The sequence below is a fragment of the Heloderma suspectum genome, chromosome 5 (genome assembly GCF_057233095.1).
Source record: "Heloderma suspectum isolate Gila_16-S chromosome 5, 16-S_ref, whole genome shotgun sequence".
Lineage (NCBI taxonomy): Eukaryota > Metazoa > Chordata > Lepidosauria > Squamata > Helodermatidae > Heloderma > Heloderma suspectum.
This window is the reverse complement of record NC_139462.1, coordinates 152,437,127-152,456,051: the sequence shown is the minus strand read 5'-3', so window position 1 is coordinate 152,456,051 and position 18,925 is coordinate 152,437,127. Positions and strand designations below refer to the sequence as shown.

Genomic DNA, 18,925 nt, shown 5'->3' with positions numbered 1-18,925 from the left:
TGCCTCATTCATGGACATTTATGGAGGATTTAGACCTTGTTGTCTTCTACTTGTGACCCTCCTGTGTTTTCTTACCACTTCTTCTGTCTTTTTCCTCAACGCAGAAAATCCATTAAGGAGAAACAGATGGAACAGCTGCACACTGCTGTCTGATTGCTAGCGCTAGGAGCCCTCTGTCTGGAAGTGCCCTAGGTGGTCTTTCTGATTTCCTCCTTCTCGCGGTTAGAATCACCTTTCTATGGAAGTTACTAAGGAGCTAAGGAGCCAAAAGATACAATAGACCAGCTCCAGCTGGGGTGTGTAAAAATACACTCAAGCACTACAACAGGTAGTTCTAGTGTGGCATTCTCTCCCCAGCTCTGAACTGATCTCCTTTTCAGGTCATGTTACATGATTCATGAGTGATGTCTTGTGTAGAGGGCTTTGTCGAGCTCTTACAATTGCCACAAGTCTAAATCCTCAGACTGCAGAGCAAGCTGCTAACTAAGAGTACAGCATTGGCTCTAATTACAGTATTGCTGATGATAGTTCTTTCTGTTACCTGGTTTGGTAATGTCTGGATTTCAGAAATATTCCCAGAGTGCATCTGTTAAATGTTGCTGAACAGTAGCATTCTGTGTTTTGAGGAAGCCTTAGCCTTGACTCTTTCTGGGTCATATGTAAGGTTTTAAACTTTTTGTAAACTGTTTAACATACCTGGACTTGGCAGTGTGCTAATCCCAAGGTATTCACCTGCATAAGGTAAGTAGGGATTAAGCTAATCTTCTAAATGGTAAACGTATCCTTTTGTAGTCATGCAGCAGCTTTGTTTTTGATTTTAATCTAAAAGTAGTTATTTTTATCTCAAGTAGTTGCTTCGCAGAATTTCCCATAACTGTAGACTACCTGTTTTCAGTGTAGAAAACAGCTTATTTTTATTTTTCTATCCTACCTTTCTGCTCCAATGAGGCACACAAGGTAGCTCACAGGTTGTTGGAGAGAGTTAGAGAAAGATTTCTAACATCTCAGCTGTTCACCCCCCCCCCCCAAGCATTTGTAGCTGCTGCAGCATTAACCCTTTAAGTACAGGTCAAACCCCACACCGCAGGTCCCTGTGGGATACCAAGGATTAAAACTTTGAGTGTGTAAGGATAGAAAGGATGAAGAGAGAAACTGTATTACAGCATCGTACAACCAGGCAGCTGACTTCCCCCCCAGGCCTGAATGTTGTTGTTTATTCGTTCTGTCGCTTCTGACTCTTCTGACTCTTCATGACTTCATGGACCAGCCCACGCCAGAGCTTCCTGTCAGCCATCACTACCCCCAGCTCCCCCAAGGTCGAGTCCGTCACGGCCAGAATATCATCCATCCATCTTGCCCTTGGTCGGCCCCTCTTCCTTTTGCCTTCCACTTTCCCTAGCATCAGCATCTTCTCCAGAGTATCCTGTGTTCTCATTATGTGGCCAAAGTACTTAAGTTTTGCCTTTAATATCATTCCCTCAAGTGAGCAGTCTGGCTTTATTTCCTGGAGTATGGACTGGTTTGATCTTCTTGCAGTCCAAGGCACTCTCAGAATTTTCCTCCAACACCACAGTTCAAAAGCATCTATCTTCCTTTGCTCAGCCTTCCTCGTGGTCCAGTTCTCACAGCCATAGGTACTACAGGGAATACCATTGGTTTAACTATGCGGACCTTTGTTGTCAGTGTGATGTCCCTGCTCTTCACTATTTTATCAAGATTTGTTATTGCTCTCCTCCCAAGAAGTAAACATCTTCTGATTTCCTGGCTGCAGTCAGCGACTGCAGTAATCTTTGCACCTAGAAATACAAGGTCTATCACTGCCTCCACATTTTCTCCCTCTATTTGCCAGTTATCAAACAAGCTGGTTGCCATAATCTTGGTTTTTTTGAGTTTTAACTGCAACCCAGCTGTTGCACTTTCTTCTTTTACCTTCGTCATAAGGTTCCTCAGCTCCTCCTCGCTTTCAGCCATCAAAGTGGTATTATCTGCATATCTGAGATTGTTAATGTTTCTTCCAGCGATTTTAACTCCAGCCTTGGATTCATCAAGCCCAGCACGTCACATGATGTGTTCTGCGTACAGGTTGAAAAGGTAGGGTGAGGGTATACAACCCTGCCGTACTCCTTTCCCAATCTTAAACCAGTCTGTTGTTCCATGGTCTGTTCTTACCGTTGCTACTTGGTCGTTATACAGATTCTTCAGGGGGCAGACAAGATGATTTGGTATCCCCATACCACCAAGAACTTGCCACGATTTATTATGATCCACACAGTCAAAGGCTTTAGAATAGTCAATAAAACAGAAATAGATGTTTTTCTCAAACTCCCTGGCTTTCTCTGTTATCCAGCGGATATTGGCAATTTGGTCTCTAGTTCCTCTGCCTCTTCTAAACCCAGCTTGTACATCCAGCAATTCTCGTTCCATGAATTGCTGGAGTCTACCTTGCAAGATCTTGAGCATTACCTTACTGGCATGTGAAATAAGTGCCACTGTTCGATAGTTTAAACATTCTTTAGTGTTTCCCTTTTTTGGTATGGGGATATAAGTTGATTTTTTCCAATTTGTTGGCCAGTCTTGTGTTTTCCAAATTTGCTGGCATATTGCATGCATCACCTTGACAGCATCATCTTGCAAGATTTTAAACAGTTCAGCTGGGATACCGTCATCTCCTGCTGCCTTGTTATTAGCAATGCTTCTTAAGGCCCATTCAGCCTCACTCTTCAGGATGTCTGGCTCTAACTCACTGACCAGAGGTTAGCCAGAATCTATCCCCAACATTATTATCCTTCCTATACAGATCTTCCGTATATTCTTGCCACCTTTTCTTGATCTCTTTTGCTTCTGTTAGGTCCTTGCCATCTTTGTTTTTGATCATACCCATTTTTGCCTAGAATTTACCTCCGATGTTTCTAATTTTCTGGAAGAGGTCTCTTGTCCTTCCTATTCTATTATCTTCTTCCGCTTCCACGCATTGCTTGTTTAAAAATAATTCCTTATCTCTTCTGGCTAACCCCTGAAATTTTGCATTTACTTGGGCATATCTCCCCCTTTCACTGTTGCCTTTTGCTTTCCTTCTTTCTTGGGCTTCTTCCAGTGTCTCAACAGACAGCTATCTTGCCTTCTTGATTTTCTTTTTCTTTGGGATGTTTTTTGTTGCCGCCTCCTGAACAACGTTGCAAACATCTGTCCATAGTTCTTCCAGGACCCTATCTACTAAATCTAGTCCCTTAAATCTATTCTTCACCTCCACTGCATATTCATGAGGAATATTAGTGAGCTCATATCTAACTGCTCTGTGGGTCTTCCCTATTCTCTTTAGTCTGATTCTAAATTGTGCAATAAGAAGTTCATGACCTGAACTACAGTCAGTTCCAGGTCTTGTTTTTACTGACTGTATAGATGTCCGCCACCTTTGGCTACAATGGGTGTTTAAAATCTACCATGTGTGCAGTGGGGCAGCTTGCTAGAAATGCCCCCAAAAGACTGTTCTGAAGAGAAGAAATATGTCTGTGCTTTTGCTATAGTGACTGGCAATACACAAGGCTTGGCATACATTGTCCTTAAAAAATACCAGAGTGCTGTACTAAGTGAAGCTGAGTTCTGTGACCTGATTTGCATTATGGAACTGAATAAATTTGCTTGCACATTTTGCATAGTTCATTTTCTGTTGCTTATGGGGAAGACTAAGGGACTGTGTAGAGCAAATGTTCTACCCCACTGACCACTTGAAATCCTACTCGGCCCCCTCTGACTTGTGAGACCTCACCAGCATTGTACATTTGCTTCTGAATCATTGTATTCATAAGGGCTAGAAACTTGCTGTCTTAAAACTAAAGCTGTGATTCTCAGGATACTAAACCCTATGGCCAATATTAAATTCTTCACTTGCACCAGATAGTAGCACTTAACTTTAGTTTTGCTCTTTCCCCTTACTACTGTATATTGTTCTTCTAATCCCTACTGCTGATTTTTGTATTGCTTTATTTCTGTTGTGGGAGTGGGGAGCTTCTCTTGGCTTAAGAGCTTTAAAACAGTCCCAGGACTTAGGTGCCTGTAGTGTATATATGTAGTGTACTTTATGAGCCAAGTATTCCAGTTGAGCAGGAAGCATATGTAAGCAGCCAACTCTATAAAAACATGGTACTAATAATCTTGTGTGCTATATAACCCTTGTCTTGTAGTAAGCAATAGGCTAACCTTGATGTTGAATGTTAGATACCTCTGCCCCTAGAGTGAAGTGCTACATGTAATCTATCCTTACAGATGCTAAGTTTTCTTGCAAGAGCTGTTTGTGTATATAACTTATGTGGCTAAGGCTGCAATCCCATACATGGTTACCTGGAACTAAGCTCTGTGGAACACAGAGTAAATTTGCATAGGATCAGCCTGCAAAAAAGTTGTGTACTTAAATCCTAGTGCTCAGCTTTCTGCATTTTCTTTATCTAGATGGAGATCTTCACCAAATGGCTTCCTGCTCCCTTAATTCCAGTAAGGACCATTAAGACCACCTTGAAACGTCATCAACTTGGAATAAATTTTATCTAATAGAACCTTCAATAAATTCTGAAATGGAACTAAAAGGATGTGATTGAGCCTAATTTCAGCATGTGCTTTGCTGTCCGAATGAGCTAATAAGTCTTGGGGCCAAAGGAGATGAGGCATAGATGAGCTGTGATCTGATGTCTTCAGAATTTCCTTAAAAAAAAAAAAAGCAGCATCTGTGCAGGGGGGCAGACTGGACTAAGATTGCACAAGGGAAGGGTTTTCAACATGCGCATTCTCTTTTCCCAATCTGCCCCCTCCCCAGCTGATATTTGCCTTGCAGGAGTAAAAATCGGCACCATATATTACAGCTCCTCCAGCTTCCTCTATGGCTGTTTATCATCTTTTACAAGGGGGAGGTGATTGCATTTCTCCCACTGGCTTTGGCTGGGTTGTTGTTTCTGGTTTGTGTTGCTATTAAGAAATAAAAGCAAACTGGAACTCCTGTGTTTGATTGTGGAGGTGGGGTTGGATTGAGGCTTATACTTGGCACAGAAAATGTTTTTGTCTGGAGGTGTTCAACAGAGCAATCCTATGGTCCCTGGAAAAGTGGCTGATCCTCCAAGATCACAATAGTCACCTTGGAGGAGTTCAAGGAGGGTGAAAAGGGGCAGGACAGTGGTTGGGGAAAGCCCAAGATCCTATGGCTTCTCGGTTGCCATCCCTGCATCCACCAGGAAGTTAGCTAGACAGTCTCAGAGACTCACCTAGCTGAAATAGTTTTTTTAAGGAGGAATGGGAGGGGTTTTTCTAAATGCAGTTTTGCATTATAAACAAAACTTAGGGCCAAACCAAATGTGACCATAAACTTGATAATTCTGTCCTTGAGTGCAGTTCCTCCCACAAATTACTTGTGCAGGGGACCCAGTTTGTATTAGAATCTTAGTGTAGGTGGTAGGGGGAGCTTTGGAACAGCAGCAGGGGGCAATCTGGACTGGACTACCCGCACCTTTTTCCATTGCAGAAATGGTCCCATTGCTGGTGCAGGGTGGCTTATCTACACCGGGCCTGCAGTGGGGGACAAATGGTAGCCCTCCTTGCCTTCCATGTGCCACTCAAGGGCAGAACTATGGAGTTAAAGTCACATGCTGTTTGGCCCTTACACGTTGGTGATAGGTGTCCACAAAGTGGCAGTAAAAGGACTTCTATTAGTTTAAGCTCTTCTGGCATTCTGTTGTCTTGTTTGAGCTGTGGTGTTAATGCTCGTTTTTTTTTTGCAGTTTTTGTGAATGCTTGATGTTTGTGACTGCAGTGGTGCAAAAAGTGATCCTCTTTTTGTTGAAGTGAGTGAGGTTGTTCTAATGTTGCCTGCCGTACTCCAGTTTCCACTTGTGCCCCTTCTGCACCTGTGTCTAACTTGTGCAAAGCTCTGTATGGTGCATCTGCGCTGTTCTGAATTCCTGCAGCAGTGCAAGTCTTGCTGCACGAATACAGCATATATTCATAGAATTACACTAATGCAAAGCTTCTCCGCCTGATGCTATCCATTTCTTGCCTTATACAGCAATTAAATTAATAACCAATTTCAATGTGTAATATTCCTTATTTTGGAAAAGTAGTGTTATTGGGACTGCTCCCTTCGTTCATGCATGCATGCAAAGTCACATCGATGCACATGTACCCAAAGAATATGAAATATTAGGATATTTTACGGAGGCATGTGTTGCACACACTGCAGATCATGCGCTGCTAGATCACAGTAGGAAAATTATTAGCAGAATACCAACAAATTAAGTTTAAAAGCATGTAAGTCTTTACCACCAATATTTACAGAAAGGGATTTTTGGTTTGTGTACCATCCCCTAACTGGATGGGCAGATTATTCCCTTATGATTCCCACTAATAGTGATAGAACAAGAGAGAAATTGGAGACAGGCAGTAATTATTTGCCATATAAGAAGTGTAGATGTGCTAGGGAAATGGCAAGGTGGTCTTTGGTGCAAGAGGGAAACTTGCGTTTCAGTGGCATAGGGTGGGCCACGTGGGATAGAAAAGATAGATTTCAAGGAGATTAGGAATCAGAACAGGTATATTACCTTTGTCTGTGGAGAGGGAAAATAAAGAGCTTCACTTCCTGGTAGCTAGATCCATGCAGCTCAAGACCCACAAAGCCTCAGCAAAATGTTCTTGGCCACCAGAAAGGTAAACCATTCAATTGAAAGTGAAAAAATCAGTCATATTGCTTACTCCTACCACAGAGGCATAGGTTCCCTAGATGAATGACACACAAAGATCACTAACTCCAGTATTGTGGTTATGCAGTCAGTGTGAAGGTAGCTTAGGGAGATGGACTGAGCTCCCAGTATGGTTGGGCAGCACCACTGAAGTGAACTTTGCCTGAATGCAGCAGTGGGCACTTTACAGGGAGTGAAGCTCTATCTGAGCATGTAGGGCAGCAAGATTGCACAAGCAAAAGTGGAAAGCTCTGGACCTAGAAAGGTGGATTCAATCCCAGAGGACAGGATAGTTCTCGGAGTGGAATGTGTTGTCTTTGAAGTTAATATAAACAATGGAGCATGCCATGTGTTCACTTCATGCCAATTGATCTCTTGTTTCAGGTACTGTACAGAAATGAACCTTGCTCTGAATCTTTTAAATCATTATTAATGAAAGAAATCTTTTTTCTTCCAGATTCTTCCTTTCCTTGAGTGAAATATCTGCAAACCAGAAATGGCAGCAAATAAGCCCAAAAGTCAAAATTCTTTGGCTCTGCACAAAGTCATCATGGTGGGCAGTGGGGGTGTAGGAAAATCTGCATTAACTCTGCAGTTCATGTATGATGAGGTAAGTATTTACATTCATAATCCTCATTTCTAAAAATTCTGCGTGTGTTCTCAAGCCTTATGTGAACAGGCAGTTGAACCATTAGTTTTTTGTTATGTAGTGTTCAGCTGTGACAGTGACTGAAACTGTTCAGGCATAAGCCAGAATGATTTGGTAACTGGTTTGGCACACGTGAGCAGACTAATTTAATTCTTGCAGCTGGGAAGATGTTTGAGTATTGCACTATAGTATTTGAGGACTTGCTTAAGTCTTTTGTTTCTGGGTGCCAGATCTAAATGGAAAGCCCTAGTACTAAAGAATGGCTTCCCATACTATAAAGGGCAAAATTGCACCTTTGTTGGGAGCCAAAGATGCAAAATTAAACTTAAAAAATGACAAAATTTGCCCTAGCTGCTGCTAAATCTGTTCAAGAGCTGCAAGAGACCAATGTTGATCAGCAGTAGTTTTTCAGTGACCGAGTTCTTCAGTATGATTTCATTTACAGCAGCTTTTAAATCAAACAGTATATTTGTACCTATACTTTTGTACATGACTTTAAGACTGTAAGTGATGTTATAATAAATGTGAGTACAGCCAAGGTAATAATTGTATAATATCTTAATCATTTGGCCCAAAATAATTAGACAAACCATCTCCAACCTGGTGCCCCCCAGCTGTATTGGACTACAGCTCCCAGCATTTACCAGGTCTGGTGGCTGGGGGATGCTGGAAATTGTATCCCAACACATCTGGAGAGCATCCGATTGGTGAAGGCTGGTCTAGACAGGAAATCCTAGAACACCAAGGACATTGGAACACAAGGCCACACCAAAAATTCCAGGTTATTTGATACTTTTTTGTTCTTATTCACACCGGCCACTGTCATGATTTCATAATAATGTGGCCTCTTTATTTCAAGAAAGCTTCCAAATTAATTCCTCAGCCGTTATGGAGCTCCATGATGTCACCTGCATATTTAATTCTCCACTGTTGACCTGGGAAATGACCAGGATTGCCTAATTAACCAATACTTATGAAAGACTTAAACCAGCTTTTATTTGCTGAAGTTTCATTCTTTTTTTCGTGTTTCTCAAGATGAGAAAAGCAGTGAACCTTATAGCACCTTGGATCTCTGCTAGTACACCTTTGTTACCAGTGTCAAAACTGTGCATATCAGAAACCACTTCAGCCTCAATAATATTACTAAATAGTGAGTTGGATTCAGATGTAGTCATGCCTAGAGTACACCCATTGAAAATGATGGGACTGAAGTATGACTAAGCCTGGATCCAACCCGCAATTGTGAGAGCTGGTGTAGCATAGTGGCTAAAAGAGAGTTCTTGATCAGGAAGTTCTTACCTGTGCCATGAACTTAATAGGTGGCCAGGGGCAAGCCAGTCTCTCTCAGCCTTAGTCCTCTCTTCTGCAGTATAGGGGATAATAATACTGACTTACAACAACCTACCCCAACATGGTACCCCACAAATGTTTTGAGCTACAACTCAGATCATCCCTAACCATCAGTCATGTGTGTTGGGGCTGAAAGAAGTTGTAGTCCAAAACATCTAGAGGGCACCAGGTTGGGGAAGGCTGCTTTACAGGGTGGTTGGAAGAGTTACAGCAAGATAATGCATGTGGACATCTTTGAATCCCTGAAAGTACTATAAAGATGTTGTTAGTATCTGATCAAGAAATGTGGTGGTTGTAATCACTAAGAGTAGTTTACAGTTGAAAATGGGACTGACTATTACATTTCTTAACAGTTTGTGGAAGACTATGAACCTACCAAAGCAGATAGCTACAGAAAAAAGGTGGTCCTGGATGGCGAAGAAGTCCAGATAGATATTTTGGATACAGCAGGACAGGAGGATTATGCTGCAATTAGAGACAACTATTTTCGAAGCGGAGAGGGTTTTCTCTGTGTGTTTTCCATTACAGAGCTTGAATCTTTTGCAGCTACAGCTGACTTTAGGTAATTGAATGTGTGAAAGAAATGTTTTGGTTCGTTTTGGTGACTTGTTGAACATCTCTTTTCTATATTGAATTATTGTAGTTCATGTTTAACACTTTTCTGGCTTTTTAGATTCTGCTTCTGATAACCTAGAGAAACCCACATAACAAGTACTGTTGTTCTATTGGTTATTTTGTGTCTGGCACAAGGTTCTTAGCTGCGACGAAATAGAGAGGTAATATTGCTGTCTGCAAGAGGGACTTGTCAAAAGGCTTGCTTATAGAAGCCAAAGGTCTCCTGGCACTTGCACTATCGTGAATGGGCCAGCTATGCTGTGAGCGGGTACTTGACCATACTACATGGTTGGCATGAATGCAAAGATGCTTATTGATTCATTGTGTATAGATTACATTATATCCCACCCTTTGTCCAGGGAGCTCAGGCTAGTGTGTATAACTTCTCCCCAACTGACTTTATCCTTGCAACATTAGCTTGGGAGACCGCAATTGGCCCAAGGTCGCCCAGTGAGCTTCATGGTTGAGTGCCGTGTTTGAATCTGGAATTTACTGATGTTAGACACTCTATCCACTACACTGTCTTAAGCTACAGTTACTGTACATCAGGAATCCTTAGCTGTGTTTGTTTGACACTCAGGGCTGCTAGTGCAAGTCTTCCTTCTACATAAGCATAGTTGACCTGTTCATTATTCCCTTCGTAGGGATGAAGGGACATGGGTGGGGGAAGGTGGGGCTCTCAAGGTGAAATAATAGCCCGTTACCTCCTTGGGTCTCTTGGCTTTGTGGTCGTAATTCTCCTGAGGCATTTCTCCTGAGGCAATTCTCCTGAGGCACTTCACCTGAGCTGGTGAAGTGAATTGGGAGGAGAAGGCAGACTTGCAAATATGTGGAACATCTGTAATACTGCTCCAGTTAGCTGTGCAAATGTCTCCTTATCTGCCTAGCTATTTTACTGACTTGGGGTGGGAGTGGGGGAACCATCAGGAAACCAAGGGGAACAGTGGGGAGGTGATGTCAGCAATCCTGTGTTTGACTTACCCCACAATAATTAGCTTACTGGGCAGTATTAGCAGAGCAAGTTTGATTGGTTTTACTCCATATTAGAAGTTGGAGATCACAAGTCATAGCAAATCAAGAGATCTGAAAATGTTCAGGAAGAAGTTAGAATTGGCAGCAGTCAACCTGTTCTGAACCATAGCTTCAGCATGGCTGCCAAGCCCAGCAAGTTGTAGATGCGGTATAAAAAATGAATTTAGAAGGCTCATGTCTGAGCACATTTTGGGTAAAATGTAAAAGAATTGCAGACCTAACTGAACTGAACCCAGTTAAAGAATCAGTGGCCAGATTAAAGAAGTTGCTGTCATAGCACCACATCCTATAAAACAGGAGTTACCGGAATGAGAAAGGTGAAGTACCTTGCAGAAGAAACTGCTTATTTAGAGCTGGGAAAGTCTGGATAATTGATCCAGATGTAATAACTCTGAAATCTAGTTCTTTCCTCATTTATTTTCACCTCACTTTTCCCTCCAAAAGGAAGCCAAAAGCAGCTACATAGAGGTAGTGGCCATAATACCCAAGGATGCCCGTATGAGTTTGCTCTCTCAAACTCTGGGGTTTGACGTGATTGGAAACCTGATCACAGCAAAAAGTGCACAGCGACCACTAGACCAAGGAATCTCATTGTTTGAACAGAGCTACCACAAAGCAGATTGCTCAGTCTGGCAAGGGAATTTCTGGGATGTGATGAGAAAATCACAGCCGTTCAAGATCTAACATTAGGCAGGCTGAAAGCATGACAACCACAAGCTTATTGACACTCTGAGGAAAGGTAGTGTGTTTTAGCAAGGGATGTATCCTAGTAAGCTGGAAGTGTCCATGATAGAGGAAGCATTAAGCTTGCTGAATCAACTTGACTTTGCAACAGAGGTTAGTCTCCGTAGCTCTGCCTCTGCTTCATTTCATGCTTCTGGATCCCATTGTGGAGACTGAGCCATCGCAAGAGAGATCTCAGGAAAGAATATCTTCATGCGGTTTTCCAGCTTAAGAATTGTGTAGACTCAGTGTTATGCTCCTGTTCACTTACCCTGTTCTTTCTAGTGTGTTAGTATGTTCATAGGTGTTCACGCTGGTTTATTGTTTAATGTTCCATCATTAATATTACATAGTCCCTGTTTCTGTCTTTGTTGACTTGCTAATGCTTCTCTTGGCTAATAGCCCCTTGGCCACTCACCCCTTCCCTAAAAATGAGATTAAGTTTGATTCTTACTTACTATTGATTACTATTACTTACTATTGATTGGAGGTGATTGGAAAGTGTTGTTTGCATATGTGGTGGCGTGCCGTGACACCTTGTTCCCAAAATAGTAAGGTTCATGATGTTGAACGAATCTTGAAGCAAAGTAATGAGGAACCCTTAATGTTAACTTGCTTCATTCCTGCTGGGAATACGTTGACTTCCAGCCCATAGTTGCAGAACAATCTGTTACTAAATTATGACGGTTGAGTGCTACTCCCAGGTTTTAGTTGTGGCTTAAGACTTGGTCCATCATGATGATGGAAATTAGTTCAATTAAAAGTTCCATGTGGCCAAGGGAGACCAGAAGACTGCCTCAAAAATGCCCTAATCAAGCTCTTTGTGTAGAGTGAATGGCAGTTGTGAATTTGCCAGCTAGTAAACCAATCAGCTTGTTTGCATGTTCAGAGAGTTGATGTCAGTCAGTCTATTCACCAGTCCTCTCCCTCATACATTGGAAAGTTAAGGAGGAAACCAAGAAATGGAGTCCTGGATGGAGTTATGCAGATAGATGCTCGCTAACATGGCCACGAGGATGGGATAGAACTGAATAGGAATAGAGGGAAAGAGGCGCAGGCCCAAGGTCAGGGTGCATATGAGGCCACCCCCCCCCCCCCGCCAAAAAGGAAGATAAGAAAGGGTCAAGGGGGATAGTGGGGCAAAACCAGTGGGGAAGGATAAGTAAGCACTGGCATTCAACAACCCATTCTGCCACTTTGCATCTTTATGGCCATACGTCATACAGATTCCCATCGCTTGGTGGACATCTTGCTAGTTCATATAAGGTCCCCAAAATCAACATGGTTGTTGCATAGCCTGAAACGTAGCAATGGAATGCTGCACTTCTGTTGATTGTAGTTACTGCGCAGCTACTGCCTGCTGAGTAATGCAGTTCGTATAATGCAGATTCACTCTGAAGGGCAAACACCAAGTAATAGCTGTCAACGTGGCTGGGCATCTTCTGAAGTTCTGGAGCCACAGATCTTGCATTGAGTGTGTTTGTTGGATGGGAGACAGATGCAGAGGCAACCTATAACCACTGACTGCTCTACTGCTGTTGCTATGTCAGAAACGGAGAGGGGATAAGGGGTAGGCCACTCTTGAGGAGTTTTGCCGGTGAATTACTAATAGGACTCTCTGGTTTTGGGGAGAGTCCAAAGTTCCAAGAAATGTTTCTGGTCTCTACGTCTGTTTCTTAAAACAGAATACAAAAGCCTACAAGCAATATAAAACTGGCTAAAAGCTATGCCGTGGATACCACTATGTCCAACAATCTTTCAAGCACTGAATCCCTAGTGGTGGTTTGAAAGAGTCTTGTGGCCATGTTACCAGACTGCCAGGAATGTAAAATGGGGACAGTGACTCAAAGTAAACTAAAGGGTGTGGATCAGGGTGAAAGGTTGACATGGTGAGTTCTGAACTAATACAGTCTCTGGGTGAATACCTTTTCTTAAATGCTTTGGAAATGCCGTTCCAAGAAAATGAGGAGGTGGAACTTTAAGGCTGTAAGTGCAAAAGGTGCTCTAGCAGTGACTATTCCCTCATTTGTGATGATTGCCAAAGACAGAATGGTGGCTACTCCCCTTACTGAACTGGAGCCAAGCAAGTCATAGTGAGCAAACATTTCTTTTTGAACATTGGGGGAAAGCTGGCTAAATATTGATTTATGCTACCTTGTCATTCTGCTTTAAGTATGGATCCGGGGGCCAATACCTAGTATGCATCCCAGTCGACTTCCAGTGCGTCTGTTAATATGAAGTCACAGATAAGAATATGCATTGGAGGTCTGCAAAGTCTCTCCTACTGAGGACCAAGGGGTTCTTGGTTGACTGTATAGCTTGGAGAGCTGTGTGAAAGTTCCTATAGGAGTTGTGGTGGTCCAAGTGAGTCTGTTAAGCAGGCAGTTGTAAGCCTTGGTGGAATCATATGATAACCATGTGGGTAGGCTGGGCTAATATAAACTTGAGGGCTAACTTGCATGGCAGAGTAGAAATGTGCTTCAGTACCACTTTAAAATATTCCCATTTTCCTATTTCAAGAATCAGATACCAGATCATTCTAACCTCCCACTTAATTATCTCCATCTTTGTATCTCCTGTCTAGCTTTGTTTTGTCACTTTCTAGATCGATGTCAGGCTGCTAATTCATGCATTTGGTTTTGCTTTCATTACCATCTTGTCTCCAAAGGAATCCTCTTGTAATATTCGCAACAAGCTCATTTGTTCATTTTCTTTGTAAATTCTCCCACTCCTATCTTCTTGCTGCCTCTCACATGACACTCTTTGTGCCATCCTATTTTATCCATTAAGGGTGCAATCCTATGCATATTTAGATAAGAAAAAGCCCCAGCCAGCCATAGCTGTCTAAACATATGCATAGGATTGTGCCAGAAGGCAGATTTATTTTCTTCTTTAAAATCCCCCCGTAAAGGCATTGCTGGAGCTGCATATCTGCTACCAACTAACTGTCCATAGTTCCTTCCTTACAAGTTTACCATCTTCTTGTGTTCTCTTGGTTTTATACTTCCTTTGGCCAGGGAATCCACAACTTATATTTTCTTTATGTCTAGCACAACGCCAGCTCTAGGACATGGTAAGTAGGAGCAAAAACGTACGTTTATTTCAGCAATGTTGTGCCATCTTAAATACTTACTGACAGAGGATTAAATTGCATGGGTCTAAAATGTGCTTTTTTCTCTCTCCAGAGAGCAGATTTTAAGAGTTAAAGAAGATGAGAATGTTCCTTTTTTGCTAGTTGGTAACAAATCAGATTTGGAAGACAAAAGACAGGTTTCTGTAGAAGAAGCAAAAAACCGAGCTGATCAGTGGAATGTTAACTATGTGGAAACATCTGCTAAAACACGAGCTAACGTTGACAAGGTAAAAACGGACTGTCTTCCAAAAGCATGTTGATAAATGTCTGATCCTGCTTTTCATACATCATTTGCCAAGACTTATTATGAATGAGTTCTACACTGACTTCTTTGTGATCTGTTCTCCTTTAGGATGAATGCTGTAATGGGTAACTTAACAGGGAAAGTTTGAATGGCTCACTAGTGAGTTTCTCTGTAGTTTGTTGAAGTCAGGGTGAGCAATGAGCTTGTACACTGTCCTGCATGCCCAGCTTGAGAAGAGTTTTGGTTTGCAGCTTCCATTATGTTTGAAATAGGAAACTTTAAGTGCTGTCTACAAACCAGGATGAAAACCCATAGTTTGGTTATGGTTTGCAAACAATTGTAGGCTGTTCTTAAACAAATTTCGCCGTTCAGACATAGAAGTTGTGATTTACCAAAGCAGAGTCTCCTCTCAAGCTGATACACAAGAGGAGAGAAGGTGGTCCCTTGTTCCTAGTTTGAACCTCATCACTTGTTCCTACTTGAACAAACTACCGTTTGGACCAGCAGAGTTGCATCTGAACTGAGCTTATGTCAGGTGTGAGTGGTAGTTGCTGGCAAATGTGTTTCCCCTTTTAGGCCATTGGGTGGGTTCTGATTTCCCTGAGTCACAGGAGATGTGACCTAGAGCCCTTATAGGAAAAATGGGCCAGAACTGTACATGAGGAATCTGTAGGTTTCCAAATGATTTCTTCAGATCCTTCAGAGAAAGAACTTGAGTGTATGTCCTGGCTGAAGAATACCAGCACAATTATCTTTTAAAATGGCTTCCAAATGAGATGTAAGACAGTGGTAGAACTTGCTCATGTTTTGAAGATCTGGTACAAAGGGCAAAACCTTCCTGTGTTTTTTTCTTTTATAAACTGCAGATCTTTTTTTTAGAACCTCTACTTTGGTGGTTGCAAGTAGTAGCTTTTGCCTTGGAGAAAATCTGTTTGGCAGAAAGTTAAGGGGCTTAGTGGTTTAATGTGCCAAACTCTGCTTTCTGACCTACATACAAACCTGACTGCATAACAGGAAAGTCCTAAAAACTCAGAAATTTGGTCACCAAATGTAGCTTGGCTTGTTTACTCTGAACAGTGCAACACTGAATTGTTATTGACTAGTCTATGATGGCCAATTGTTTCCTAGATGTTTTCTTGACTCCTAACTTGATAAACTGGTTCCGTAGTCTGGAGTTGTACTTCCATGCGTTAAGGCTTAATGCAGTCTTCCCCAACCTGGTGCCCTCCAGATGTGTTGGACTGCAACTCCCACCATCCTCAGCCAGCATGGTGAGAGTTGTAGTCCAACACATCTGGAGGGCACCAGGTTGGGGGAGCCTGGCTTAATGTTAGAGGTGGCAGACCTGTTGGCATTTAAGCAAGACCATAATTTCTTCTACAGTTGAGTTGCATTCAAGATTGATTTGCCAGTTTCTGGCCTGTAGCATTCCTGACTCATGTGGCTTCTTATCTGCGTTACATTTTTACCAAGCTATGTTTGGTATGCCTGGTTATACTTCCAACTGTATTTCTGAAGAGATGCACTTGATTCCCTAAATGAGACACAGGTGTATTTGTAGAAATAGGTTAAGGAACACAGGTAGTATCTCATGATTTCAGTAAATGGGTAAAGGCTTAGTTTTTAGCATGGAATCGGGTGTACCGAATACAGTATGGGTTAGTGCTCCTGGAGCATCAGTAGTTGAACAGAAGGGAGCATATCAACAACTGTTGCTGCTGTGATGATAGGCAGTGGTGGTGAAAAGAACTCTATAGTTTTGCTTTTCTTATGGCTCCTGTGGAATTCTGTTACACAAGACCATGAAAATAGTTTCAGGCTTCTATAATTACTATTCATTGTGGAGAGGGAAATGAGGCAGAGCCTCTTGGCCTAATTTCCAAATAAAAGCTTGGAAGCAGACTTGAATTTGTGTAGTATCAAGTGTGCATGCACATGTCCTGATGCTTGTCTTGTTCTTTCTAGGTATTTTTTGACTTAATGAGAGAAATAAGGGCAAGAAAGATGGAAGACAGCAAAGAAAAGAACGGGAAAAAGAAAAGGAAAAGCCTAGCCAAGAGGATCAGAGAAAGATGTTGCATTTTATAATCAAAGTTCCAAACTCTCTTCATACCGTGACCATACTAATAAAATCCATACCTTATAGCATGCCATTTGGAGGCTCCTATGACTGAAATTACTCTTAACAGTTTGGGAATTGTAATGTACCACTTAAAGCATGAATTGGGACAGCACTGAAGTATTTCACTGAAAAAGTTTAATGTGGCTTCAAGAGAAGCAGAATTCAACCCATTTCATAACTTGCCTCCTCTCACCACCGTTCTTCTGAATGTAGAGGTTTTATTTTCATGGGCAGTCTCTCTTGAACTGTAAACAAAAAGCATTACTTTCTCTGTTTCTCCTAAAGCATACACTTTTTATATCACCAAATCTTCACTTTGTCTTCTGCTGCCTTGAAAACTACAGCGGCGGTCAAAACTAAGCGAAGGTAGTATATAAGCTTTTTTTGCTGTTATAAGATTATGCAAATTAGAGAAGAGAAACCGGCTCTGTTCTCTGCTTCTATTGGGTGTCATTTTTACAAGGAATTAGCTTAGACATTATAAACTCATGAGAATATTTGAATATGCCTTAATTTAAAAGCTGAAAAAGTTAATGTAGTTAAGGGTATATCTTCCTTGTGATGCATTGAAATGTGCATCATTGTGAAAATATATCCTGTAGTGTGGAGTGCAGTTTTTGTGAGCAATTTTGCTAACTAGCTCTGTGCTAGTGGTGTGTCTGATCAGAAAAGTGTGCCATACTCTGGGTCTTGAATAGTCCAGAGCATACTGTTACCTTGATTCAATGAAGATTTCTTTAAGTGAAAGGGCCGACATGTACATCTGAGATTAAATTTTAAAATGGAAAGGGTACAGCACATTTCAGTCTGAAGTTGTCACTTCTTAATGCACAGAGACTGATACTGACTTCTGTCAAATACTTAATGTTAATTTATTTGGGAAGGGTATTTTCCTAGGGTTGGAGCACAGCGTGGGCTTCAGTAGCACAAAGTGATCTTGCCCTAGGGATATTTGGAAAACACTGATAAATTGCCAGGTTTTCTTGTGTTCCTCATGTTAAGCCTTTGGGAACATGAACTGTGCATTACCTAATAGGAAAGCATTCCAGCTACATTTTCTGGTTTAATATCAGTTAACTAGCCCACCCTGCTCTGCAGTGTAGACAGACTTGACAGTGTGCTTCCAAAACCCATCAATACACTACAAATGTATTGTCTTCAACTCTTCTGCATTTGAAAGAATACTAGCACAATGTTAGTATGTGGAACTGAGCTAAAAACAAGCCACTATCTCAGAGGCTTTTAAGCCTCTTGGGTATGGGTGTAAAGGTTAGATCAGTTCCAAAAAATACTTTTTTATATACTTGTGTAAACTTATAAAATGTCAGTTCATTGTGTCTTAGCAAAATAGACAAGATGTGTATTTAACATGCTAACAGTAGACATTACTAATGTGGCTATAGAACACTTGGTTATCAAGACATTTTATATGTACATTCTCCAGTAGATGCTACCATGTGCAGAATTAGTTCTTGATGTGCCTGACCAAGCTGATTGGTCCTCATCTTATTGTGTATTTGTTTTCAGTCTGTCTAACCAGGGAGTTTAACCACTAACATTGTGATGTTTGTGTAATGGGAACCAAGGTGTTATGAAGCCAATGGACACATAGAAACAATTGTCATAGGCTGATGCCTTATCAGATTCTTTTTATTTGCTATTTGAGCCATTGAGTATAAATAAACCTTCATTTTTTAAAAAAATACTTTGTGGAATGCTAATTACAACACATACATTCCAGCAGAGCAGCTTTACTATTGCTCTGTTAAGCTTGGTCAGTGCATAAAGCAGTTATATTTGCTTGTTTGTGATGCTTCTAGAATTCATCATACTTTACATACCTTCAGTCTAGTGCAGGTGTGAATATTGGTCAAATGAATAGTGAGCTTTTTAATAAAAGTGATCTGTGCAAACAGGACAGTCTGATAAAGAAAGGTGCATCTCAGGCCTTTGTGCCTCGCACAACTCCTTGCTTGCAGATTCATGCCCTTATGACACTTGCTCTTTTCCCATCACAGTTCTTGCCAAAATCACACATTCATCCAAATATGGCAGCTAGAACAAACAGAAAAATTACTACAAATATGTACTGACTTGGATTTACTTCTGATTTTTCAGTAAAGAATTTTCCAGCCTCGGTTTAAAATGATACACACAGATCAGTTCTGTAGAGGCCTTGCTACAACTTGGGTGAATACAGTTTTTCTTCTTGGTCTCTGTGCATCACACATATCGGCTCTCCGCCTGCATGGAGTCTTAATTTGGGAAACTTCTATTTATTTATTTTCATTTCTATACCGCTCAATAGCCGAAGCTCTCTGGGCGGTTCACAAAAATTAAA

The 18,925-nt window shown here is 41.5% G+C and overlaps 1 protein-coding gene across 16 annotated transcripts in view; it reads left to right on the top strand.

The window, feature by feature from the left end:
• RALA (RAS like proto-oncogene A) overlaps positions 1 to 18,289 on the top strand; it is a 35,342-nt gene extending 17,053 nt beyond the window's left edge. For 7 of the 16 annotated variants that reach the window (XM_084857832.1, XM_084857836.1, XM_084857831.1 and 4 more), the window contains 4 exons: positions 7,174 to 7,326; positions 9,069 to 9,277; positions 14,271 to 14,445; positions 16,428 to 18,289. In XM_084857832.1, coding sequence (XP_084713958.1) covers positions 7,213 to 7,326; positions 9,069 to 9,277; positions 14,271 to 14,445; positions 16,428 to 16,550 — 621 coding nt within the window. In that variant the 5' untranslated portion in view covers positions 7,174 to 7,212 and the 3' untranslated portion in view covers positions 16,551 to 18,289. Of the gene's footprint in view, positions 1 to 104; positions 329 to 4,446; positions 4,489 to 5,762; positions 5,826 to 7,173; positions 7,327 to 9,068; positions 9,278 to 14,270; positions 14,446 to 16,427 lie in introns of those variants that run through there. The other 9 variants (XM_084857835.1, XM_084857823.1, XM_084857824.1 and 6 more) reach the window with 5 other exon arrangements.
• The last annotated feature ends 636 nt before the right edge of the window (positions 18,290 to 18,925 follow it).